The following is a 23,383-nucleotide window of genomic DNA, read 5'->3' on the forward strand; positions in this document are numbered from 1 at the left end:
ACCCAGACCAGCAAACATTAACTGCTTTAACTGCCACACCAACGAAGATCTACACCACGTATTCAATATATGCCCAAAATATCAACCCGCTAGGAAAATATTTATCAGAAACCAAAAAGAGATTGGATCACCACACACATACCCAGAGTTACTTATGGACTCCAATAAAAAATAAACAATCAGCATATAAAATATAAATAAGTTCATAGACTCAGCAGGGCTAAGGAACAAAATATAATTACTATCCCCACAAAATCAAAAGACCCAAATACTAGCTAAATAAATTTAGAAGGCCCACATAAAAACCCATAACATATCATTCAATTTTATAAAAATATTAATAAATAATTCACTTACGAAGCACCTATCAAAAACTAAGGAAACCACAAAATCGGATGTCCTAGATGTCCTTAACGAACCGAGTAATCGGCTAGGACTCCGGTCCTTGATGTCCTTAACGAACCGTGTAATCGGCTAGGACTCCGGTCCTTGATGTCCTTAACGAACCGTGTAATCGGCTAGGACTCCGGTCCTTGATGTCCTTAACGAACCGTGTAATCGGCTAGGACTCCGGTCTCTTGCTAAATAAAGTATAAATAACATTCAATCTCTAAAAACATTAATAAATACATAACTTAAAGAGGCAATATCTAAAAACCTATAAATAATATAACGTAGGAAGCACACCCTAAACACCTCAACTAGTAATACCATAATAACCTTGAAAATCTCTCTTCATACATGATTTCTACTAACAGCCAATATAAACAGCATAGAACACCCCCCTTTTTTTAGAACATTTTAAGAAAAAAAAAAAAAAAAACAACAACAGGTAAATGCAACAAGAAACCAGCGATGTGAAGCAACCAGGACCGTTCCCGAGCTCTCCTTCCCACTAGTGACAGCCAACCATTCAACTGTAAGGGACCTTTATGGACCCATAGATTAAGGCCAAACTATCAGGGTTCCTTGAACCCATAAAAGCCTGGGGGAGGTGGCACCATTCCCTTCCCCAGGAACAACTAGCAGGCTGCGGTGCAATCAGAAAAAAGTTGCACATGCACAATTGTGCGGACGCCACTATAATTAAACTCAACAACAACAACAAATGTAAAAACAGACTTCTGGTCCTTTGTCTGTAACTTAGACACAAGCTCTTGGCTAGGTGACTATTATTTATTACACTCGCAAGCATCTTAATAACATTTCAAGTACCCTGCATTCTTCGATGTAACACTGCGTTTGTGTCAGTTCTAGAAAGCGTCGTGTCATGGTAAATCTCTACCCATTATCAACCGCTCCGGTGGCCTAGTGGTTAGAGCGTCCGCCTCGGATGCGGGAGGTCGTGGATTCGATCCCCGGTCGAGTCATACCAAAGACTTACAAAAATGGTACAAACAGTTGCCTCGCTTGGCACTCAGCATTAAGAGGTTAGTGTTAGGACTGGCGGGCCTGGTATCAGGATAATGTGACTGGGTAGGATATCATGCTACATGTCTGCGGCATGATGCCCCAGTGCTAAACATCACTATAAACTGTCACACTGCAGACATCGAAGCGATATGACTGAAAAATTGTTAAAGCTACGTTAAAAATCCAAACCACACACACACACACTCTACCCATGATCTCTCATGCATAATGCACGGATGTGTAGGGGATGACCATAGGAGAGGGATGACGAATACAACGGATACATTGTGTTGTTTAGCTCAAATATACATATAAGACTATTTCATTTTAAAAAATATAAATTTTCAAAGATCTATAAATGTTACTTTACCCATAAATCACTTTTATGTTATAGTCTCAGAAAGGAAATCGCATTTTCTACATGACCATTTGCGCTACGATTTCGCTTGATTAATGGTCATCTCTGAAAAAAATATGTATGACAGGTAACATACATGTATGTACACATCTTGAATCTTGTGAATAATTTATCAGACATGATATTGAATTTTCTCAACACCAAAAAAGTGTCATATCTTTAAATCGTTTCGGAAAATAAAATAAAAACAGATGATAGACAGAAACAGGTCGAATCGGTTTCATGCATACATACATGATTGCACACACACACACGCATGCATGCACGCACGCACGCACGCACGCACACACACACACACACACACACACACACATACATACATACATACATAGTTTTTGTTATATTTTATACTGAGACAATGGAGATGTTTTATTGAAAGACTGGTGAAATCAAGTGGTTATTATGAGTGTTAAATTGAATCTACCTGTGAACCTGCAAGGGTACGTCGCACGGGCAAGAACCTGTTGGAGTCTGTAAATTAAGACGATGCAACGTATCTCTAAACTACTATTAAAGACAAAGCGAAATATTAATAACATAATTACTTTGCTTACTTACTACAATGAATAATAATAATAATAATAATAATAATAATAATAATAATGCTATGGTTTTCCATTGCGAAACTCCACGCTTTTAATTCGAGTTCCCCCTGGGGCTCCGGCTGTCTGAGTGCTCTATGGTTCTCGCCTTTGCCCATATCTCACCTTTGCCTGCGTGGGTTCATAGTCTGGGCTCGGCGAACGTGGGTATGTGAGAAAGCTTCCCAATAGCTTCCCGTGAGTGGGTGCTTCTTTCCTGGGTCTTGCTGGGTTTTTCCTCCACCAAATATAATGCCCCCCTCCCGTGTATGGACGTGTGCTGAAACATGGTGTTTACCCACAAAACTAAACATTCATGTTCCCTCCAACCCCACCCACCCCATCTGAACCTTGACGCATTAGTCATAACTGACTGATCTTTGATTTAGAACGTGTGCGGCCATTCGGTTTAATGTTCGCACTGTGCACAAATGAATTACTCGTCAATGGGGCAGAGACGGTCTCGACTTTTCTGAAGGCTCCTAGTGGTCATGGGTGTATTAGCCATGACACACAATCTGTTAACCAAGAACAACAAAACAGACATATTCCGAAAACAACCAAATTTACATATCCTAACTCCAACTTGTGTTAAAGTATTGCAACTTTGCATATACAAAGCAAGTGTAAAATGTGAACGTGTGCAAATGTTTTGTCTGTCAACAGAAGAATAGTTGTTTGAAATGGAAGTACGAACTTTGACAATACTAGCTTGCTAAACTGAAACTATATATAACCTGTCTATTCTATGCGGGATCACTGTCATTCATAGTCTGATCCTATGGAAACGGGATATGCAGACGATATGGGAAGCCATTGGGACTATGTTTAGACACCTTTCGCGATTTCTATGTTCGATTACACAAATTCAAGGTAACCAACAAGAAGATAATTTTCAATCAAGTGATCTTTGTATTGCGTGTAAACCAGCCTCTCCTTTATCCATAACAGAGTTCTCAATAACGCAGAATCTAAACTTCCATTTAACGTAAGCAAATGTTCTGACTAGGTGGCAAAAACATTGTATGCACAGAAGGGAAAATCTTTTTATATACAGCTTACTCTCCTCGAAACGTACGATTACATTTGCATTTGATTTTACGATTTGATCTCTCTCTCTCTCTTTCTAGGTTGCGTTTTATCGCCTCAAAAACTTAAATCGCTGCTATATCGAATACGTGCTCGAAAGAGCTATCTCGAATACATGAGCGAGAGAGAGAGAGAGAGAGACGCTAAATGTTTTTATGCTACGTCTATGTTGGTCTTCCAGCTAATTAGCTTACGCGTATGGGAAGTTCGATTTGCGTAACGGAGAACTCGATAGCGCGTAATAAGGACCTAAATATCACACATTTGAGAGATTATATGAGTTAGCTTAGTCAAGCATCAATATTGAGAAACATTTGCCCGTTATGGCCTCGATTGCCTGCTACAGAGTCATTTGCTATTGAGAAACATTTTCCCGTTATCGACTCGATGGCCTGTTATAGTCATTTGCTAACCCGAGTTTTACACACGGTCTCACTCGGGTACTTCAATGTCCGGATAGAGATTTATACTGTTCCCCGATCACTTCAAACTAACTTTTATGATATAAAAGTTGTTCAAGTTATCGAATTTAATTTAAAGTTAATCACTATTAACTTTTTTTGAATAAACAGACTGACAGAGCTTTATAAAATGGCACCAGTTCCTTCTTTCTCGGAAATGATGTACTTTCATTTTGGATAAGCCACCATGCAAATTTTACTTTGAAATAAACATACCACTACAACTGACAGAACAGGAATGCTATTCGGTGAAAAAAGATAACAAAGAAGAAAAAAGGGATTTTTTATCAAACAAAGCAAAAAGGTAAAAGTTACCTTGTAGTTATCCCGGATACATCCCAATATGTTGCACTGTTATGTTACCCAGGTGCTATTGGCCTGCCGAGCACAGTTGTCTCCCGCTTCATTTTCAGCACAGAACAAAACAGACCTTATCATTTGGAATCACTCTAATACTATCATCTTATCATTCATGCGGCAAGAGCTATTCTATTTTGTCTGTAATTCATAATTAAATCTGATATATTTAATATTTATCTTCTTTATTTTTTAACGGAGCTTAACTTGAATTTACACTACCTGATAACAACGTTTATGTATGATCCGATATATGGTCGAGTAATTAAGAAGTAGGTATCGGCTTCGTTCTCCTATTAAGACATGCTTAATTTGATTTTAAGAAAGAAAAAAAAAGATTGTAGATAGAGAGATTATTTATAAGTTTTTAAAATTGTATACCAAGGTTTCAACTATTGCAAATACGTTAACTGAAGAAAAAACAATTACAAAAGTTTCGGGGTCAACATGGGTCAAAATGACCGACACATAAATCTCAGCCTATGAGAACAACCTGATTATGGATAGTTTCCTGTTATAAATAACTGGATTCTTCCTCTCTAAATTCTGTTGTTTTTAGTTTTAAAAATATCAATTCCTTTATCATCATTGCAGTTAATTTCGTTAGCATCAGGTATGACGACAACAATAACAACATTAGCAAAAGCAACAATAACACCAGTAATAATAGTAAAGATAAGAAGAAGAAGAAGAAATACAATTTTGTACTAAAATCAATAAATTATTATTATTATTATTATTATTATTATTATTATTATCATCGTCACCATCATCATCTTAATTTCTTTAAACAAGTTATCTCAACATTATTTTGAACTGCTGCCCATTAATTACTATTAATAAACTTCAAAACTGTTATCAAAATGTTTCCTACTTTCAGAGAATGAGCATTTGAGAAGAAAAAAAGCCACACGAAATAAGTCACAATATTTAAATTCAGAAAAACAATAAAAGAAATCTTTTATACATAATATAAATAGTATTCAAGAGTTTTGTACAGAAAACTGCCATTAAACATAATTGTATTTTCCATCGAAATCAATATGAATCATTTAAATTAAAATAAAAAATACAGAATGTGCCATCTTCTCTAAGAAAATGTTGTAATCGCAGGAGGAAGACTGTCAGTGTGGACAGAATAATTAATATTTACACTAAATTTTAACTCGGAAATACGTCGATGGAGTTATACAATTTAAAGAGGGAAACTCACTATGACTTTACCGTCAGCTGAAACATTTGCAAAATATTGTTAGACTGCACAGTCTTGTTGATAATAGGAATGAACGTTGACTTCATGTATTATGTTATTGCTTAATACGTTTATTTTTGTCCCGGGAATATTTCGACTCAGGTCACAATTATTACTTCCGTTTCAGTCCCCAAACTGTAGTCCCAGTCTAATTTTAGAGTCTTTTTTCCTCTCATTTTTGATGGTGATACAAGAGTTGATTTAGGCATTCTTGGTATTGATTCAAAAAGTATTGTTCATTCTTTAGAACTTGAGCATTATGGTTCGGCTGTCTATGTGTATTTCGGCTACCGTACACCTTGAGTACTGAGGCATTGATGATGATACGAAGTTAAATCTGTGACCCACTGCACTGTGGTTTGTTTGCAATCCGGCCTCTCAAAAAGAAATGCCTGATAACCAATGACAAGAAATTCACTGTTAGTTCATATTTGAAGGTATTTCAGATTAGCACACGATCTATTAGGATTTGGACACAGTGGAAAGTTCCGTATTAAGAATTAAATGTTAAGACCATATATACAAATAATTGTTTTCTGATGTGAGAAGGGTTTATAAGGGAAGCCTGAATGTCACTAACGATTCACTTCGGTATATTGGCGACAGATACAGTGCTTTTTCCTTTCGATACAACGTGTAAAATATTTATGTTCGGTAGGATATTTAGCTCACTATAGTTATTAAGGCTAATAACGTTCTTGTGTCTGAACATTTACACTCTGGATTGGGGGTATCTGTAAGATTATCAACAAGATGTTTCCTACACAATTAGCAACAACAAAAACATGAATTAAACATTAGACTATGAAACTATATTTTATTATATAAATTTATGAAATTGGCAAGATAGGTTTCCTGTAGTCAAAACATACAAAGAATTCTAACAATGTGAGAATATTCGAGTGCATGTGAAATTTGTGTCTGTTGCTACGATAGCAGAAGGGGGTATAATATTTTGTTGTTGTCCCTAACCCATTTCTGGACAATAGCATAACAATAACAAAACAATAATAAAGCTGAAAGTCATAGATCTTTATCCACTTGACCATGGACAAAAACATTTTTAGTACAAGTTGGCAAAAACCACTTGTGGTAGACAAACAAAATTTAAACTTGGTAGGCATGCTGATATATAGGTATTCACATGACCCGGTTAGTTTTGGAGGCCAATAGTGTACTTTTTCCTGTTTTATAGTACATGTTTGAACAATTTGGCCTTGTACTATTTTCTTCTAAAACCCTGTATGCACCAGTATGCAAACAAAAAAAAAACAAAAAAAAAAAAAAAAAAAAAAAAAAAAAACCATTTGCGGTGATGAGATAATTAATTCCAGGAGCATCTCTTTAATAACATGGTTTTTCATTGGTGGGACAAGCATCATTAATAGCTGCAAAGATGTTGCTATCTGGGACCACCATTTCTAATATCTAATTCTGCTTCAAAGATGTGATCTGGTGCCTTTGGTTTGCTGCCCTTTCCGATGGATTTCAGCACCTGTTGCTTACATACAGTTTCTCTGGCTTTGGAAAATTGTAAATCTTTTATAATTAAAAAGTGATAACTGTTCTCCATCAAATTCCTCTCAAGAGATAAAGAAATGAGCGTATATTTTTGGATCATAATCTAAATCAACATTTTTCCTCACATAATTTTAACTCACACTCAGAAGGGAAGCTAAAATATGGTTGCAGAGTTCCAATCATGGTATGCAATCAGGGAGTCTAAGATCACCTCCTGATTTCAAGTACCTTTCTGTTTTCCACTTGGTCTTGACATTTTTGCTGGGGCCATGAGTGGCCGAGTGGTCTAAAGCGCTCACCGTTACGGATCACTGCCATCTCACTTCTGTCTGCGTGGGTTCAATCAATCAATTAAAGGATTTAAGTCGCCTACGCAACTAGTGCTTTCGCGACTGGTTAAATCTCGACGGTCGAGATTTTTAATTGATCTGGACTGTAGGAATGGAGCCACTACAGTCCCGCTTTTATGTGCGAATGTCGCACTTTTTAATGCATGAACATGTCCGGCCGAGGAAAGGAGACAAGGGGCCCGCGGGACTCAAGTCCAGTTGTACTAGTGGACAGAAATCTATTCCAATGGTGTGTAAGTCACTCGTGTAATTTTCCTAATCCTTTGAGTTGTGTAATTTCATTACTATTTTTAATGAAAGTTGGAATTTGGTGTACATGGTGTACTTTTGATTTTCCGAAATGCTGACAATCAGCTGGGTGTCAGGCACCCTATACATGTTTGGGTCACGCTGTGGTTACTTTCGGTTTTCGTTTTGTTGGTGGTATACAAAGGATTGAGTTAGGGTTGTGTGTATAGAGCTTGTATCGAAAGAGGTCTTCAACAGCCGAAGGAAGAACCTCATATAAATTGGCAATTTTAAAGTCGATGTCCGTTTTCTTTTTTACTCCTTCTGTGGGTTCGAGTCTCTGATTCGGCTAATGTGGTCATGTGAGAAAGCTTGCCAGTAGCTTCTCGTGGGTCGGTGGTTCTTTCCGGGGTTTTCCCCTGGTTCTTCCTCCACCATTTATACTGTCCGCCATGTACAACCTATCTTGTGCTGAAAATGGCGTTAAACTCTACAAGAACAACACCAACATTTGAGCTGATTTATACACTGTTCAACCAGTCTGGAGTCACCTTTTGAAACCTGCTACTTTAGACGTATGCCATCTTCGAACAACTTAAAATCACTAACGCACCTGGATATATTCATTGTATCACTCTTCAAACTCTGGATCAAAAGTATAGCAGGTGAGTGTATGACAAATTATCAATTTTATATGGATGAATACGAGTCATAGTGTTTACAATGTTTAAATTTTTTTCTGGTAAAAGTAAATATTTCAAAAAAGTAGTTCGTAGGTTTGGGGAAAAACATCGTTCCAAAGTTGCTATCGCTAAACTGAAGATATCGATTTTCTCCTTTCGATACATTTAAAAATCTCATTATGAAATATCTAATATTCCTTCCCTAAACCACGATTTCCCGATACTGACGAAAATAGCATTGTTAGAAAATTGATACCCGTAGAAAATGAATATACTGAATTATTGTGGTGACAGGCTGCGCACCACATTGTTAAATAGCCATATTTTAGTACATTAGTTACAGTTTAAATTATTTGATAAAGTACAATACCATATTTTCACATACAAATGCAGTGTTTATGATAAATTAATTTCGTTTTCCTACGTAAGGCTTAATAATAAAGGAATACACCAAAAGAAACAAATTGAATTTGTTATGCATTTCAGAATAAATACACAACGGTAGAATAATCAATACACAATAACAATATTAATGAGCACATAACACAGCCCAGCGACCTTTGAATTTCGTCGCGCGCTCGACATTAGTTTTTATTCAACCTCTTTTTGGTCTACTTAAGCTTAAAACTTACAGTTCTTTTTTGAAAACAAAAGTTTGCAGCTGTTCTGGAATGGATAAAATTTTGTTTGTCTGTTCATCCAACTCAGTTCTGCGTTTCTGCTCATGATGGACTGGATTTATTGGGTAAACTAAGAGTAGTAAGAAGAATGTGATTTCAGTTGGAAATATTGTCGAAAAGTATAGAACAATTTCGGAGTGTATCCGGTTTTCTATGACATAGGTGATGTCATTCGGATTTGCAGAACTAAGAAAGTACATTTTGAGGAAATTCAGTATGCATAAATGTAAGTATATTTCTTACCATTCTTATTACCAGCTAAAGAAAACATATGTGTATGCCCTGCCACTTGCATATTCGCTGTAGAAGGTACCCTAGCTATAACCTGCATTATATAGTGTATGTCTTCTATCGATAACCTAACACTGTATCAAAATAGTTAAACGGGGAAAATTGCAAAGCAGCTGCTATGTAACAGTCCATTTAGCCAGCGGAAATATTACTTTTTCGTCGTCTTGGCTTATTGGCTCTGAGGTTCTTAGTTTTCTACCAAAACTTTCAGTTGCATTTTTTTCTCTCGAATTTATTGTTTCGACTGACTGGTAAAATAGTACGTCCCTTATAGATATGCGGTAGCCCATGGCCTCAATAAGCTTTACTATGCTATTTTATATACTCCAGAGACCACTGGTCATAGTCTGAAAAGTTCCATTTACACAAATTTACCAACATTGCTCCTAATTAACTGTTTTAATGATCAGAATGGTATTTTCAATTCTGCGTTTCTCTCGTTTGTTGTGAACATTGTAAATATCATGTTCAGCCGTTTGCTTGTTTGAAAGTTTCATTTGTGACTCAGTAAACTCGCCCGCATCGTTCATTTTATCATCCCTACTTTTAAATAGGCGAAACAGCTTTATTAGTTCAGCCACAAACAAATCTAATAAGCTAAAACCTAGAGCGTCTACTACATGAGCGTACATGGTTTGTTTGCAAAGTCGTTCTTAATATACTATACTATTTTAGACGCACGTGTTGTGCAGTATAAAGGTGCTACGTATCGAAAGGTACTGCACGATTCTGACAATGTAAAGTTAACTTAGAAAAAATGAGCATTTAATAATATCTTAAAATCATTTTGTGGTACGCTAGTTGTATCAAACCATTTCAAACACACGCTATTTATATTAAATCGTTCGAAAGAAAACTAAATATATCAATCCGTTTTTTATCAGGCTAGTTGTGTCAAACTTTTTAACGGCAATCTAGTCACACATAACCGTCTAGTAGCAAGATACTTCATCCGACCATATTACAGAGGGCTAGTTAGATCAACTGTGTTATAGATGGCTAGTTAGATCAACTGTATTATAGCAGGCTAGTTATATCAATCAACCGTATTATAGCAGGCTAGTTATATCAATCAACCGTATTACAGCAGGCTAGTTATATCAATCAACCGTATTATAGCAGGCTAGTTATATCAACCGTATTATAGCAGGCTAGTTTACGTCAAACCGTAGTCTGGCACTCTAGTTGTATGAAGCCATATTATAGCAGGCTAGTTATGTTAAACCGTATTATCGCAAGCTAGTTATATCAAACCATAGTTTGGCACTCTAGTTACATGAAACCGTATTATAGCAGGCTAGTTATATCAAACTGTAGATTGGCACTCTAGTTATATGAAACCTTAATATGGCAAGTTATTTCTAACTATTTTATGGCATGCTAGTTATATCAAACCGTTGTATGGCAAGCTAACCATAATGCCGCTGATGTGTGAATATAACATATTAACATTCATTTGACGAATTATATTTACAGATATTGAGAAATATTTAAAGTATCCAGGACAAATTCAATCGATTATTACAAGAAAGTAAATATTACCTTAAACACCATTTATTCCCTTAAGAAACAAAAGTAATATGACTACGTAAAAGTAAACATTTCCTTTACTAAGCGTCAATCTATCTACTGTCACAAAAATATAACAAGATTTTCCACGTATCAATAATGGTAAATTCCATTGTCATTACTTATGATCCGCAAAAACAGTCACTGAAATATATACATACATACATATGCACATATAGTCACATAAATAACTGCAGCCATGTTATAATGGAAGTGACTTAATGACACTTTAAAGTGAGAACAAAAAAAGACATAATCTTTACAGAGGTAAAATAAAATACTATAAAAGTAAAGATATTCGTGGGTGCTAAGTATTTTAGTTTGAGAGCGAACGGATGATTTCATGGGATGATATTCTCAATCCAAAATACCTGTTTTTACAGGTGAATATTTTTCTTGAATAATCACTACCTAAGAACAACAATTAAACCCTCAGCGAACTGTCTGATCTTACAGCAGAAGAGTCAAGAAATCAAAGATTATACAACGAATCCAGGTTGTTTCCTGATATATTTACGTATCCTAAAAGTTAATCTAGGGCTACGGGCGATTTCAAGCGTCAAATTATTTTTAAAAGAATTCCAAACGTTATCCAGTCAATAAAAACAAATTATCATTATCCAGCATAAAATAACAAAAAGACTGGTCATAGTCTTCTCAACTGCTGAACTGGTGAGCTAATCAATTTGCAGTCTGACTATTATTATGTCATAAGAATATTTTACAGGTGAATACAGTGAAATAAATTAGAAAATCATCAATTACGCAGATATCTTTACTATTCATCCCACTCATGCCAAATTTTGCAGCAACACACACACACACACATTAACATATCAAAAATACATAAACTACATTTTCTTCCATAATTTATACACTTAATTAATCACTAATAATAATTCATTGCAAGAAGAAGAAAAAACATATTCGTCGGAAGAAATTTTTCTAATTCCTCTGGAAAATGTCCACTAATCCAACAAATAAATCTAAAATGTTCGATTCAAAGAATGACTACCAACTACATGCATACATACATGCCTGCATGCATCCATACATGCATTCACACACACACACACACACACACAGAGACGATGTCAAACCCAAAAGACAGACGAGGCGCTATTCGCATGGTCTCTTGAGAATGAACCGCCTATGATGATTATATCCTATTAATTATATTATATTATATTATATTATATTATATTATATTATATTATATTATCCTTATTGCCCCTTCCATTATTATTACAATATTCTAAACTTGGCACACAATGGCACTATGTCATTGTCTACTGTACTATACTTGACACATATATTTCGTGGACTGAAGTTCTCTTCTCAGCGAAAATAACGAATTGATATTGAAAAAATGAAATGTACACGATTTCTGAATATACTAGGTATATGCCCCACCATCACCAAAATCTCTCAAAATGATTGGTCCTAATCTTAAGTTATCAGACCTAAAAAAAAATGTGTTTTTCCAGATTTACACGATGATATTGTCCAGTTAATGAACTTTTTTCAAAACATGGCGTTGTTGACATGAAACCAACAAAAAAATAGCGTCCATGAATATAGTCCATCAAGCCCGTCGGTGACTTCTGCGTGATAAATATGATCGAATGGTAATTCCTTCTACTTGCTAGTGTTATGTATACAGATAAGTACAGATATATGCACAGATACAAACATGTTTTTATCGAACAGCAACGATATCACTAATAACGATAAAGCTGTACAAATTGTATCCAAAATGTGCTCTGGCTCGCATGGAAACCTCTGTTCATAGCGCGTGTCAATAGCATAAAAAACTCTAGGACTGATCTACTTCCATCCCCACATTATACTTTTCAAATTCCTTCAGAACATTACCACCCATTTTTTGGGCAATTTCAAATGGCGAAATTCCATCTTTGTTTTTCAAATTCATTAATGAGCTATCTTTATCCAGAAGCATTTCAGCGACACCAGCATTCTTGAACGTGTGAAGAGGTGTATCATGATTTTCGGTTCGACACCTCGGGTCAGCCTGAAACTTGAGCAAAATCTTTATAATAAGTTTATCACCGTGTGCTGAGGCGATGTGGAGAGCAGTTCTTCCGCTTCTGTCTGGTAAATTTACTTGCGTCCCGTTATGTTGACAGAGCTTGTCCACTATACCTGCATACCGTCTGTCTGTTGCAATATGCAAAGGAGTGAAGCCATATTTCTTTTCTTTGAAATTAACGTCGATATTTTCATTTAGAAGTTCGCTAACAACTTCTTGATGTCCAAACCGTGCTGCAAGGTACAATGGAGACCTGCCATACAGGTCTGGAAGGTCAGCATTGACGCCCGACTGAATTAAGGACCTCACTACATCTACACGGCCTCTTCTCGCAGCGTAATGGATAGGGGTTAAGCCTTTCATATCCTTCTTTCGTCGATGCTTCAAAGATCTGGATTCTGATTGATCTGCATTTTGTTTTATCAACATCACAACTATATCTTTGTGACCGTACATGGAAGCGTAATGCATGGCCGAATGGCCCTTCTTATCTTTTGCCATGGGATCTGCACCTTTTTCAAGAAGGATCTCTGTTATTTTTCCTAATCCCATCTCTGAGGATATGTGCAAAGGTGTTTTGTCCAGTCGTCCACTGCTCAGGTTAATATCACAACCCTTTTCTATAAGTTTCTTTGCAATTTCTTCGTGTTTGAACATCAATGCAAAATGTAAAGGTGTCACACAATTCTTGTTCTTCATATCAATCTGAAGATCTGCCTCTAGCAAAGCATCAACAACTCGTGCCTGACCAAACTGGCAGGCTACGTGAAGGCAAGAATTATGTATTTTTCTTGTCGGGATCTTATTCACATCAGCGCCTTCGACAATCAAGAATAGAGCGATATCTTCGTGTTTATGAAATATTGCTAGATACAAGGGAGTTTCCTTGTTTGGAGGAGACTCGGTATCAATGTTCGCGCCTTTTTTAATGAAAAGCTTCACAAGATCAAGGAAACCCCCTTGGGAAGCCAACGCAAGACATTTGTCGTATATAGTGCTCTCCTGATCAGTATCTGTTCTTCGGAAGAGGTCCTCAACAATCTCCTTATTTCCTGCAATTGTTGCTCTGATGAAAGCGTCACTTGTAATTGCTACACCCTCTTGTATCAGCAATTCGTAGAGCGGGAACAAACCAAGTCTACATGCCGCAGAAAACATGGCTTGTTTCTGTTCTTGTACCCATCTTTTGTCATCAATTTGATCCAAAAACTTTTTTTCCAAAATTCTTCTCACTAATTCAATTTTAGGAGCATTTTGCTCGAGTGCCTCCTTGAGAAATGAGGTTTTTGTGAAGCCCCATGCAACCCCACGTCTTCTAACTATGAGTTCCTGGAGTTCATTTATTCCTGTCTCGTTTAATTTCTTAAAGAAGAAGTCAAGGAAGTTTGAATCATTGAATGCTGAATGATGAACGGCCACAAATTCATCACCCAAGTCCTTTAATGACACCATCAGTCGCTGGTACAGATCATCATAATGCTCTTTTTCAATCGGAATTTTTGAGCTTTCTCGATAATCCACAGAGTCTGTTTCTGTGTCTTCATTGTTCCATTTTAAAGTACATGTATTGTTCACTAGAAATTCCATGCTTCCATACTGTATTGCAGCATCTGGTTTTATTTCTGTGAGGACTCTCCCAAAGGCTTCCTCAATAACTTCATGAGAGAACGTGTAACCTCCAGATTGCCATGAAGTTGGTTTGTGATGTGTCAAATAAACCCCATTTAACTTCTCAAACAGTTCATCGATTGAAAAGGTATGGCACATATAGATGTTCAAATGTGCAGCAACGTCCTCCATCATTTCTTTGCCAAAGTTTGATAAAGACAACCTTCCCCGGAGATGAACCTTTCGAGCAAGCAAACCTAAATCCAATTCTTCCACTTTGTAACTAGACTTCCAAACGGCTGCTAAAGCTACAAACATGTTAACGTTTGTCTTCCACAATTCTTTGATTCCCGCTTCCAGTGCCTCGAGAGGCCTTGTAAAAAAAATTGACTTCTGTCTCAGATAGACAATGTCAGAAGCAAATATCTGGCAGCACAGAGGAAACCCAAATGGGCTAGTGAATTCCAAACAGCATTTTGTCTGTTCATCTTTCTTTAGAGGAAACTCTTCTTTTAATTCTTTGTTCTTGGCTAATTGCTTTATTAATATTTTTGTCTTCTCTTCTTGCTTTAGGTTTTCAGATGATAGCAAAATAAATCCGTCTTTGTCGAATAAATCCTCTTTATCCAGAAACCATTTGCATTCTCGATAAATCAGTTCTCGGCTAGTAAAAACAAAACTAACTTTATCCTTTTTCCATTTTTTAAAGTCATCAAAATATCGTCTCCACCGGCCGCTAAGATCATCATCATACGTAACAGATCCAAATATGTTGTCAACCATAATAATGTCCACATGTTCAGGGAATACGAACTTGGCATCTGCAGGATCATTCAAAATTAAGCATGTTTTCCCCTTTCTCTGCATTTCAAAAAGCAACATGTGACCAGCTGTTGTCTTACCCTCACCTGGGTTCCCGGACAAAAAGACTGTATATCCTCGATTCTTGTTCAGTAGAAAGTCTTTTGCATGATTAAAGTCTTTCGTTGGGTGGAAGTATTCTCTTTCTGGTTTTAATTCTTCAATTTTACCTTTGGTCTTGTCTGCAAATAGGTATAGTTTTTAGAAGGATGCTTAGCTGTGTGTATAATCGTATACAGATGCTCAATTTGATATCGATACATAAAATATACAAACCAAAGTAAACGTTATTGTCTTTTGAAATAATAACAGTTTAAACTGATTTGATGTTGGATTTTACAAGCATCAGTTTTCAAGATAATGGTATCCATTTCAGTGCTACGGAGTCTATAATTAGCACCTCTGTATAATCACGATCATAAAGTAGCTAAAACAGCTAAGATTGATCTATCGAAGTTCTTCAAGAATTTTCCAGATATCTAAATTCAATCCATACTCTTTACCTTTCTAAAGAACACAACAATTGAACAAACGTAATATCTACAAATAGACTAGTTTCAATATCTTGTTTTTGGAAAATACATTTTACGGAAATGATGTGTGACAATACACTGAATACTATAAATCATTGGACATAATGTCATTTTACTGAAAAAATTCATCCAATTTCTGATATCATGGCCTCTGCTTCCCAACATATTTTACCATTGGTTAGCCAATGTTTTGTAATTGTCAAATGGAGCGTACAAACTATTTATATAAAAATAATTTGCATTTTAATTACATGAATCTCTCAGAAGGCGTGACATACGTACCTAACATGACTTTCAAGGTTTCGTTCGGTTCTCGCCCAGCATCTAAAATAAAGATAACAACACGCATATGAAACCTATGTAACTGAAGTTCAATATCGTTTACATGTAAACGTTAGGCATTTGTTTCTTTCCCCAGTCATATTCTAACCAAAAAATATTTTCCATTTTGGGGAGCAGCTTAGAGTCACAAGAATCTGGTCAACTTAATTAGCAGATTAGTTTCTGACCACAGTCAGATTTCTCTATTTTTTTATTATTTACATGGGGGAAAAACTGCATCGTAAATTGCATTGTACTGTATTGTTTATTTTGTTGAACTACACCTTTCTAGAACAGTAAAAGACACTGAACATAATTTTACAGCTTCAAATACATACATACATACATACATACATACATACATACATACATACATACATACATACATACATACATTCATACATACATACATAGATACATACATACATACATACATACAGACATACATCCACACAATACCAGTATTTATATACTTCAAGTATGACAATAATCTTATTACTAACAATGTACAGAAAACACGATTTTCTGAAAATATCTTTATATTTTCTTTGCATTTGGTGCAAAAATCAAAGAAACTACATATGTGTCCCCCTCATACTGTGTAATTCTCAAGTTACCTTTTCTTTTCTCCTTGACATCTTTTGTAAGTTCGTCTACTTTTCTATCGGTTTCAGCCAGTTTGCCTGTCACAAAATCATGAGACTATAGCATACAAATTTTACCATGATTTTACCAAATCAAAAATCCAACTAAAACAACTCCTATTTGTATCCAAGCTTTTGTCCCCGAAGAAATATCGTGTTCGATACAAATCATAATGATAATGCAACTAATTACAGTAGTGATCAAAGGAGTTTTTACAAACAGATAATAACTTACCGTACTAATATCATCTATATGCTCTTGAAGTTAGATTAAATATTGAAATATTCGGAAATTAGTTTAAGCAATCGATAGAATTATTTCCGCAAAATGAAAGGTTTTATTTAGATTTCTCCACCCATGAAGCTTAAGAAAATTAATGTGCAAAAATGCGTTTCAACGTCAAAAACTCTATATACATGTATTATCTTCCCTCCCCTTCAAACTAAGCATACTTTTAACATTTTCTGTCTCTTCTAAGCTCCTTTCCGCCAGTTTCTTGACTTCCTCTGCCTCTCGTTTGGCTTCCAGAGCTATATCTCTTGTCTGGGAATCATACTCCTTTTGCTGTTGAAAGTCTCTCATATAATCCTCTGCTAAGTCTGAAGGCATTTCGTCCTTAAGTATGACTTCCATTTCACTCTCGAATGTTGTATTTAAACGAATGTCAAATCGCTTTACCACGGCCAACATATCTGCCCAAATCTGATCAAATGCATCCTTTGACAGGGACGCTTTTCCCACGTGACCAAACACCTGATTTCTTCCTAAACGAATTCTTTCAATGTCATCTCCTTCAGTTAAATGCTTTTTATCAGGATAGGTCTCGCATCCCCATTGTTTGGAAGGTCGCTGAATTTTCTTCTCCTCCATGGGTAAATTTCTTAGAAGAATATACAGTAAAGTAATATCAAAATCCACATTTGAGACTACTCCTCCACCAGGTTTGCATATTCTCTTGTACTGGTCCTCTCTCATCCTGCCGAATGTCTCGAGCTTCTGCTTGTGTATGCGCACTTTATCTGGAAGCTCTTCAGGAAGAATTCGTTTAGTCAATGTTTCCCACAACACATCTCTGAGCAAATCCACGAAAAGGCGGCTTAACTTTGCAAAGTTCCGACTTTCTGGTGTTGATGCATACCTGCTTGACATTGTACTTGCCATCTTCTATTGTTGAGCGTCGGTATCTTCTGAAGGTAATGGTTACATAATAGACATTCAGGTTTGCCCAATACGAATGGGGTTTTCCATCAACAAAATATGTTTTTGAAATCAAGTATTTGCAGCCAGAAACTCTTTCAGAAAGGTGCGCTATTCAACTGAGGGACTGGACTCCCTCGGCGAGTAAATCAAGCGCAAACGATCTTACTTATGTCTGCAAAAGATAATGAAACATGTTTTAATTTCATTTCGTGAATACATATATCTTTGTGTGTGTATGTGTGTGTGTGTGTGTGTGTGTGTGTGTGTGTGTGGATCGATGGAGATGTGGATGAATGAATGATCAATCATTAAATAGGGAATGAATTAAAGCAATATACCAAAACAGCAGGTGCCTCGGCGTTGTTTTGTGTGTGTGTGTGTGTGTGTGTGCAAGTTATGCCGATATCCATATAATTTCCTTAAAATGCGGAATGTCTGCCTTAGCTGTGAATGAAAGTAATGATATTGTTTAACAAAATATGTAATCACCCTGTACTGGCACTCGAGTTTTGGATGGCATCAGCTCTTTGTGCTGGAACAGTATTGACCAATAAGAAAACGTTTTCTTGTATTTATCTGGGTACCATCGGTTCATCCGTATGTGTAATGATGTATGGTTGTTGAATGTGAAATAATTGTCAAAATAGTAATTGAAAGTATGCATGTCAGACGGGGCGTCCAAAGAAGGGGGGGGGGGGCCGGCACACATGTAGTAGTCAGCTATTTATGTTTTACGGATGAAAGCCAAAAGATGTTTATAGGTGAAATCGGGGTGGGGCACATGTGCCCCCTTCCCTTTCCCCTATGTGCGTGCGCACATGATGCCAGATATACATTATGGGGATATCTTCTTGAGTATGCATGCCATATATGCCTTTTAGAGATATTTGCTGGAGGTCGTAAACTGAACGGTTCCATTATCATCCTTCACGAAACTTCCTTCAGTTTCCTAGCCTAAGACAGTAATGCTCAAAACTGCTATGTGTATAAAAAAAATAATGTGGAAAACGTCCCGCATCAAAACGTCGTGTCTCATGAGAGATCACACTGTACCGATGATTTTAAAGATTTGAGTATATAAGAAGTATTTTCCAAGTAATTATAGAAATAAATCAGATGTAATATAGTTGACTATGCAACTTACCCTTAATTGCTTAGTAGTGCCAGTACGGAACCCCGTTTCATAAGTTTCTTACCGGAATCTCTCAAAATTACGTTAGTCCTTTTTTTTAAATGGGTCCCTTGAATTCAGATAATCAGTTTTAAAAAATTAATTCAAATTTTTAATTATTCAAAGTACATATTGTTTTTTATTTTTATTTTCCAATACTCCTCCCAGTTTTTTTACTTATTGTGTTGTTGTTTCTTTGCATGCATTATTATATATGTCGCATAAACGATTGACTTTTCATCTGAAACATAACGTGTGCCAGCCCTCCTTCCTAAATATAACCGTGTTCTAGCATGACTTTAATGTTAATTTCATGCATTACATCTTTTCTTATGGGCAATTGTTAGGAACATTTCCGAAACCCTGCCTCTTGTATCTTTAGACTATTCGTATTAATAAATGAATTGTGCATTACAACGTAAATCACTTGACATTTGCTACAAGTTTTTCATGAAAGCATGCATTTCCTCTGCAGTAGTACCTGACCATGGAATGCAAGCCTCGTTTCCTTAAATGTTTGAGTTTAGTGTTGATAGTGCACTTCTTTTGGGAGATACATCTTTAGTTGACAACATAAAATGTCAAGTTTAAAACTTCACACTGCATCAGCTACTGTTCAAGCTTGACCTCTTGCAGGTTCTTGCATTCAAATGATTGGAACACATGAAATTCGAACTGGATACTAGAAAATAATCGCGTCTGATATGAACAAGAACAGTGTTAATTGAACATAAGACGACAATGACATATGAGCAGAGTTCTGCCTGCGCTGAGAAGACCCGACACAATTCGTCTTACATGATTCATATTCCTGCAGCCTGGTCAGTATATATCATATAATTAATTAAATGGATGAGTGACTTTCCTTACAACGGAAGGTTTCCTAGCCTTGCAACGGAGAGTTTCATTACAGCGAAGGCTTTGCTTACAACGGAGGGTTTATTTACAACAAAAGGTTTCCTTACAACGGATGCTTTCCTTGCAACGGAGGATTTCACTTTAAATGCAAAACAAATGAAATGGTGAACCAGTGACTCGTGGGTGATTATTTGTTTCTAAATTTAGTGTCACCCACCCCTGGACACCATATCTTTTATTACGCCACTAGACTAAAGTAATGGAGAGAATGAGAGCGAGAGATAAAGAGAGAAACATAAAGAGTAGAATCAGCATGCACGTATATTTTTTGTTTATTTATGTTGCAAGGCAATGTACATTGAGTGCAATGAGGTACTTCAAAACGTTTTTCCCTCTCAACTTGGGAATAAATTTGATGCAGATTTTAATAAATAAAATGCACATATACATTAAACCCTTGTCGCACGTCTTAAACAGTTAAGAATTATCCATCGTAAAACTTATCTTTTAAACAACAGTTGAAGTCCACTGCGTCCTTCACCGCAACTTTAGATAACTCAAATACGTAGATATCATTAGCTAGCTCTACATACTAACCTCTAAAAAAAAAAAACACACACACACACAGTCCGATTGGGTTTGCGACGGATGTCTGCAAGAGATTCTTACCTGATTACACTGTTTTAATTTCATCTCGATTCAGATGCAATATTTCGGGGACACAAAACGACTTTCAGAGTGTTGGTGCAAACAATTACCGTACATTTAAATCTTTTAAAGTTGTTTAAACTAAAATTCATTAGCAGAATACGTTTCTTCTGTTGAAAGACACATCTTTATTATTTATCATGAAGAGTAAATTTAGAGGCAGAGAGAGAGAGAGAGAGAGAGAGAAAGAGGGTGGAGATCGCTGATAAAATAATTTATGCGGGTGAGTAGCAGTTGGTGTTTGCGTGGACATCTACAGTTTTCCAACACATGACCCGAATTTGCCACACGTATAGGCAATGTACAAATTCCCATACCTACGACCCGAATTTGCCACACTTATATCTGAAAGACCTACTATACTCACGCTGCATTCGAATACCTTTGTACAAAGCATTCTATTATTGATCGAATATGTACATTGATTACATGTTCTCCCATATGCACCTGTTTAGTGACGTGTGCAAACAAACATGTAAATCTATTAACTCCTGCAAAATGTCATCATGCGGAAGGATTTGGACACGTACGTATATTTGACTTCCATATAGTTTTTTTTATATCATGTAAATGAAATCTGCGCATTTGCAAATTTCTGAAAATGGATGCCTTGCAAAACCTGCACAAGTACTTTTAGTTATTCATGGTTACATTTAGCCTTGTAGCTAATTTCGATTTTATTGGTTATCTCTTTACATTTGGCTATTCAGCCATACAAGCAGATCTGGTGTACATTTATGCATTTGCGCCTTTAGGTCGGTTCTGTAATATGGTGTTATGGTACATCCCTAACTAACATTCATACTGCAAGCCTATGGAAAGAATCTTTCAAATTATGAATGAGAGGGATCACGAACGCAGATGGCAAAGTGGGTTCTTTAACTGAAATGGACTTATCCGATTTGTTAAAAAAAAATCTGATACGTAAAATTATCAGGCAAAATAAAATATATAAATGGTATTAACTCATTAACTTTTCTTTCGTCATCTTCATTAAAAAGAAAAGAACATACTCTGCAATCAAACTTTACATCATTTCGCGTGTGTGTGTGTGTGTGTGTGTGTGTGTGTGTGTGTGTGATTTGGATAACCAAGCTTTAACAATTTTCAGTCATATCGCTACAATGTCTGCAGTGTGGCAGTTTACAGTTATGCCTAGCACTGGGGTATCATGCCGCAGACATGTAGCATCATGTCCCACCCAGTCACATTATCCTGATACCAGGCCGACCAGTCCTAACACTAACCTCTTAATTCTGAGCGCCTAGTGAGGCAGCTGTATGTACCATCTTTATAAGTCTTTGGTATGACTCGGTCGGGGTTCAAACCCACGACCTCCCGCATCCGAGGCGGACACTCTAACCACTAGATCACTGGAGAGGTAACACCTCATCTGAAACAGTATGCATTCTGGTTATACACATGTATATAGAACATCTCGACTTTCATGAATAACATATCAAATACCTTATTAATTTATCCAACCACCAAACTGAAACTCAAATCTTTCCATTTAAATTCTTTTCAGAAAAAAAAGCAAGAGAGATGAAATAAACATGTCAAGTCACATTTGTTTGAGACAGAGATGGTCCTTCTTAATAGGATGTGTCACTGGGTCCGCATTCTGGACCATCTCATACATAATCTGAATAGTCCCTTTTCACTATTATATCAACCATGGTTGACACAATGTGCGAGAAATTTTTGCGGCCGTGAGGCGTAGGTTTGGGTATGGAATCATCTTGTCTTGTGGAGTTTAACTCCATTTCTCAGGTATAAGTTGGCTATGGAATCGTCTTGTCATGTGGGTTTAATACATTTTACGGAAAGACTGGCGAAACATAGAAGGTATTCCGAGTATCTAAGTTAATCTTCCTGTGAGACTGCACTGGTACGTGATTGTATCAGAATGAATCCGCGTGACTGTAAAATACGCCAATGGCACGTGTTTCTAAACTGCTGCTAACGAAACTGGAATTTTTTAACATAATTCCTTCTCTTCCCGACTACTAATACTATCATACTATTGACAATTATTATTATTATTATTATTATTATTAATACTATTATTATTAATTAAATTATTATTATTATTTAAATTTTTTAACATATTATTATTATTATAATTATTATTATTATTATTATTATTATTATTATTATTATTATCATTTTTATTATCAATACTATTATTAATTAAATTATTATTATTATTAATTAAATTATTATTATTAATACTGTCATTATTAATTAAATTATTATTATTATTATTTAAATTTTTTAACATAATTCCTTCTCTTCCCGACTACTAATACTATCATACTATTAACAATTATTATTATTATTATTATTATTATTATTATTATTATTATTATTCACGCCACTTCTATGCCTCACCATAACAAATCATCATTATTATTATTATTATTAATACTATTATTATTAATTAAATTATTATTATTATTATTTAAATTATTATTATTATTATTACTATTATTATTATTATTATTCATGCTACTTCAATGGCAAATCCCAACG

At 35.8% G+C, this 23,383-nt stretch overlaps 2 protein-coding genes across 6 annotated transcripts in view; both read right to left on the reverse strand.

Moving 5' to 3' along the window:
• The window catches only part of LOC149772672 (uncharacterized), a 24,608-nt gene extending 20,244 nt beyond the window's left edge, over positions 1-4,364 (reverse strand). For 3 of the 5 annotated variants that reach the window (XM_089947505.1, XM_089947507.1, XM_089947503.1), the window contains exons 1-2: positions 4,278-4,351; positions 358-581 (exon numbers count right to left, since the gene is read on the reverse strand). The gene's annotated coding sequence lies outside the window, so the exon portion shown is untranslated. Of the gene's footprint in view, positions 1-357; positions 582-2,255; positions 2,303-4,277 lie in introns of those variants that run through there. The other 2 variants (XM_089947504.1, XM_089947506.1) reach the window with 2 other exon arrangements.
• Positions 1-23,383, reverse strand: part of LOC149772671 (uncharacterized) — a 50,588-nt gene that overhangs the window by 24,860 nt on the left and 2,345 nt on the right. The window contains exons 2-5 of the mRNA XM_089947502.1: positions 17,364-18,283; positions 16,884-16,949; positions 16,228-16,269; positions 12,713-15,594 (exon numbers count right to left, since the gene is read on the reverse strand). Of these exons, the coding sequence (XP_089803628.1) occupies positions 12,713-15,594; positions 16,228-16,269; positions 16,884-16,949; positions 17,364-18,072 (3,699 nt within the window). The 5' untranslated portion in view covers positions 18,073-18,283. The remainder of the gene's footprint in view (positions 1-12,712; positions 15,595-16,227; positions 16,270-16,883; positions 16,950-17,363; positions 18,284-23,383) is intronic.

This window comes from Sinohyriopsis cumingii, unplaced genomic scaffold (assembly GCF_028554795.1).
Source record: "Sinohyriopsis cumingii isolate HCF-2022 unplaced genomic scaffold, ASM2855479v2 utg001292l, whole genome shotgun sequence".
Taxonomy (NCBI): Eukaryota; Metazoa; Mollusca; class Bivalvia; order Unionida; family Unionidae; genus Sinohyriopsis; species Sinohyriopsis cumingii.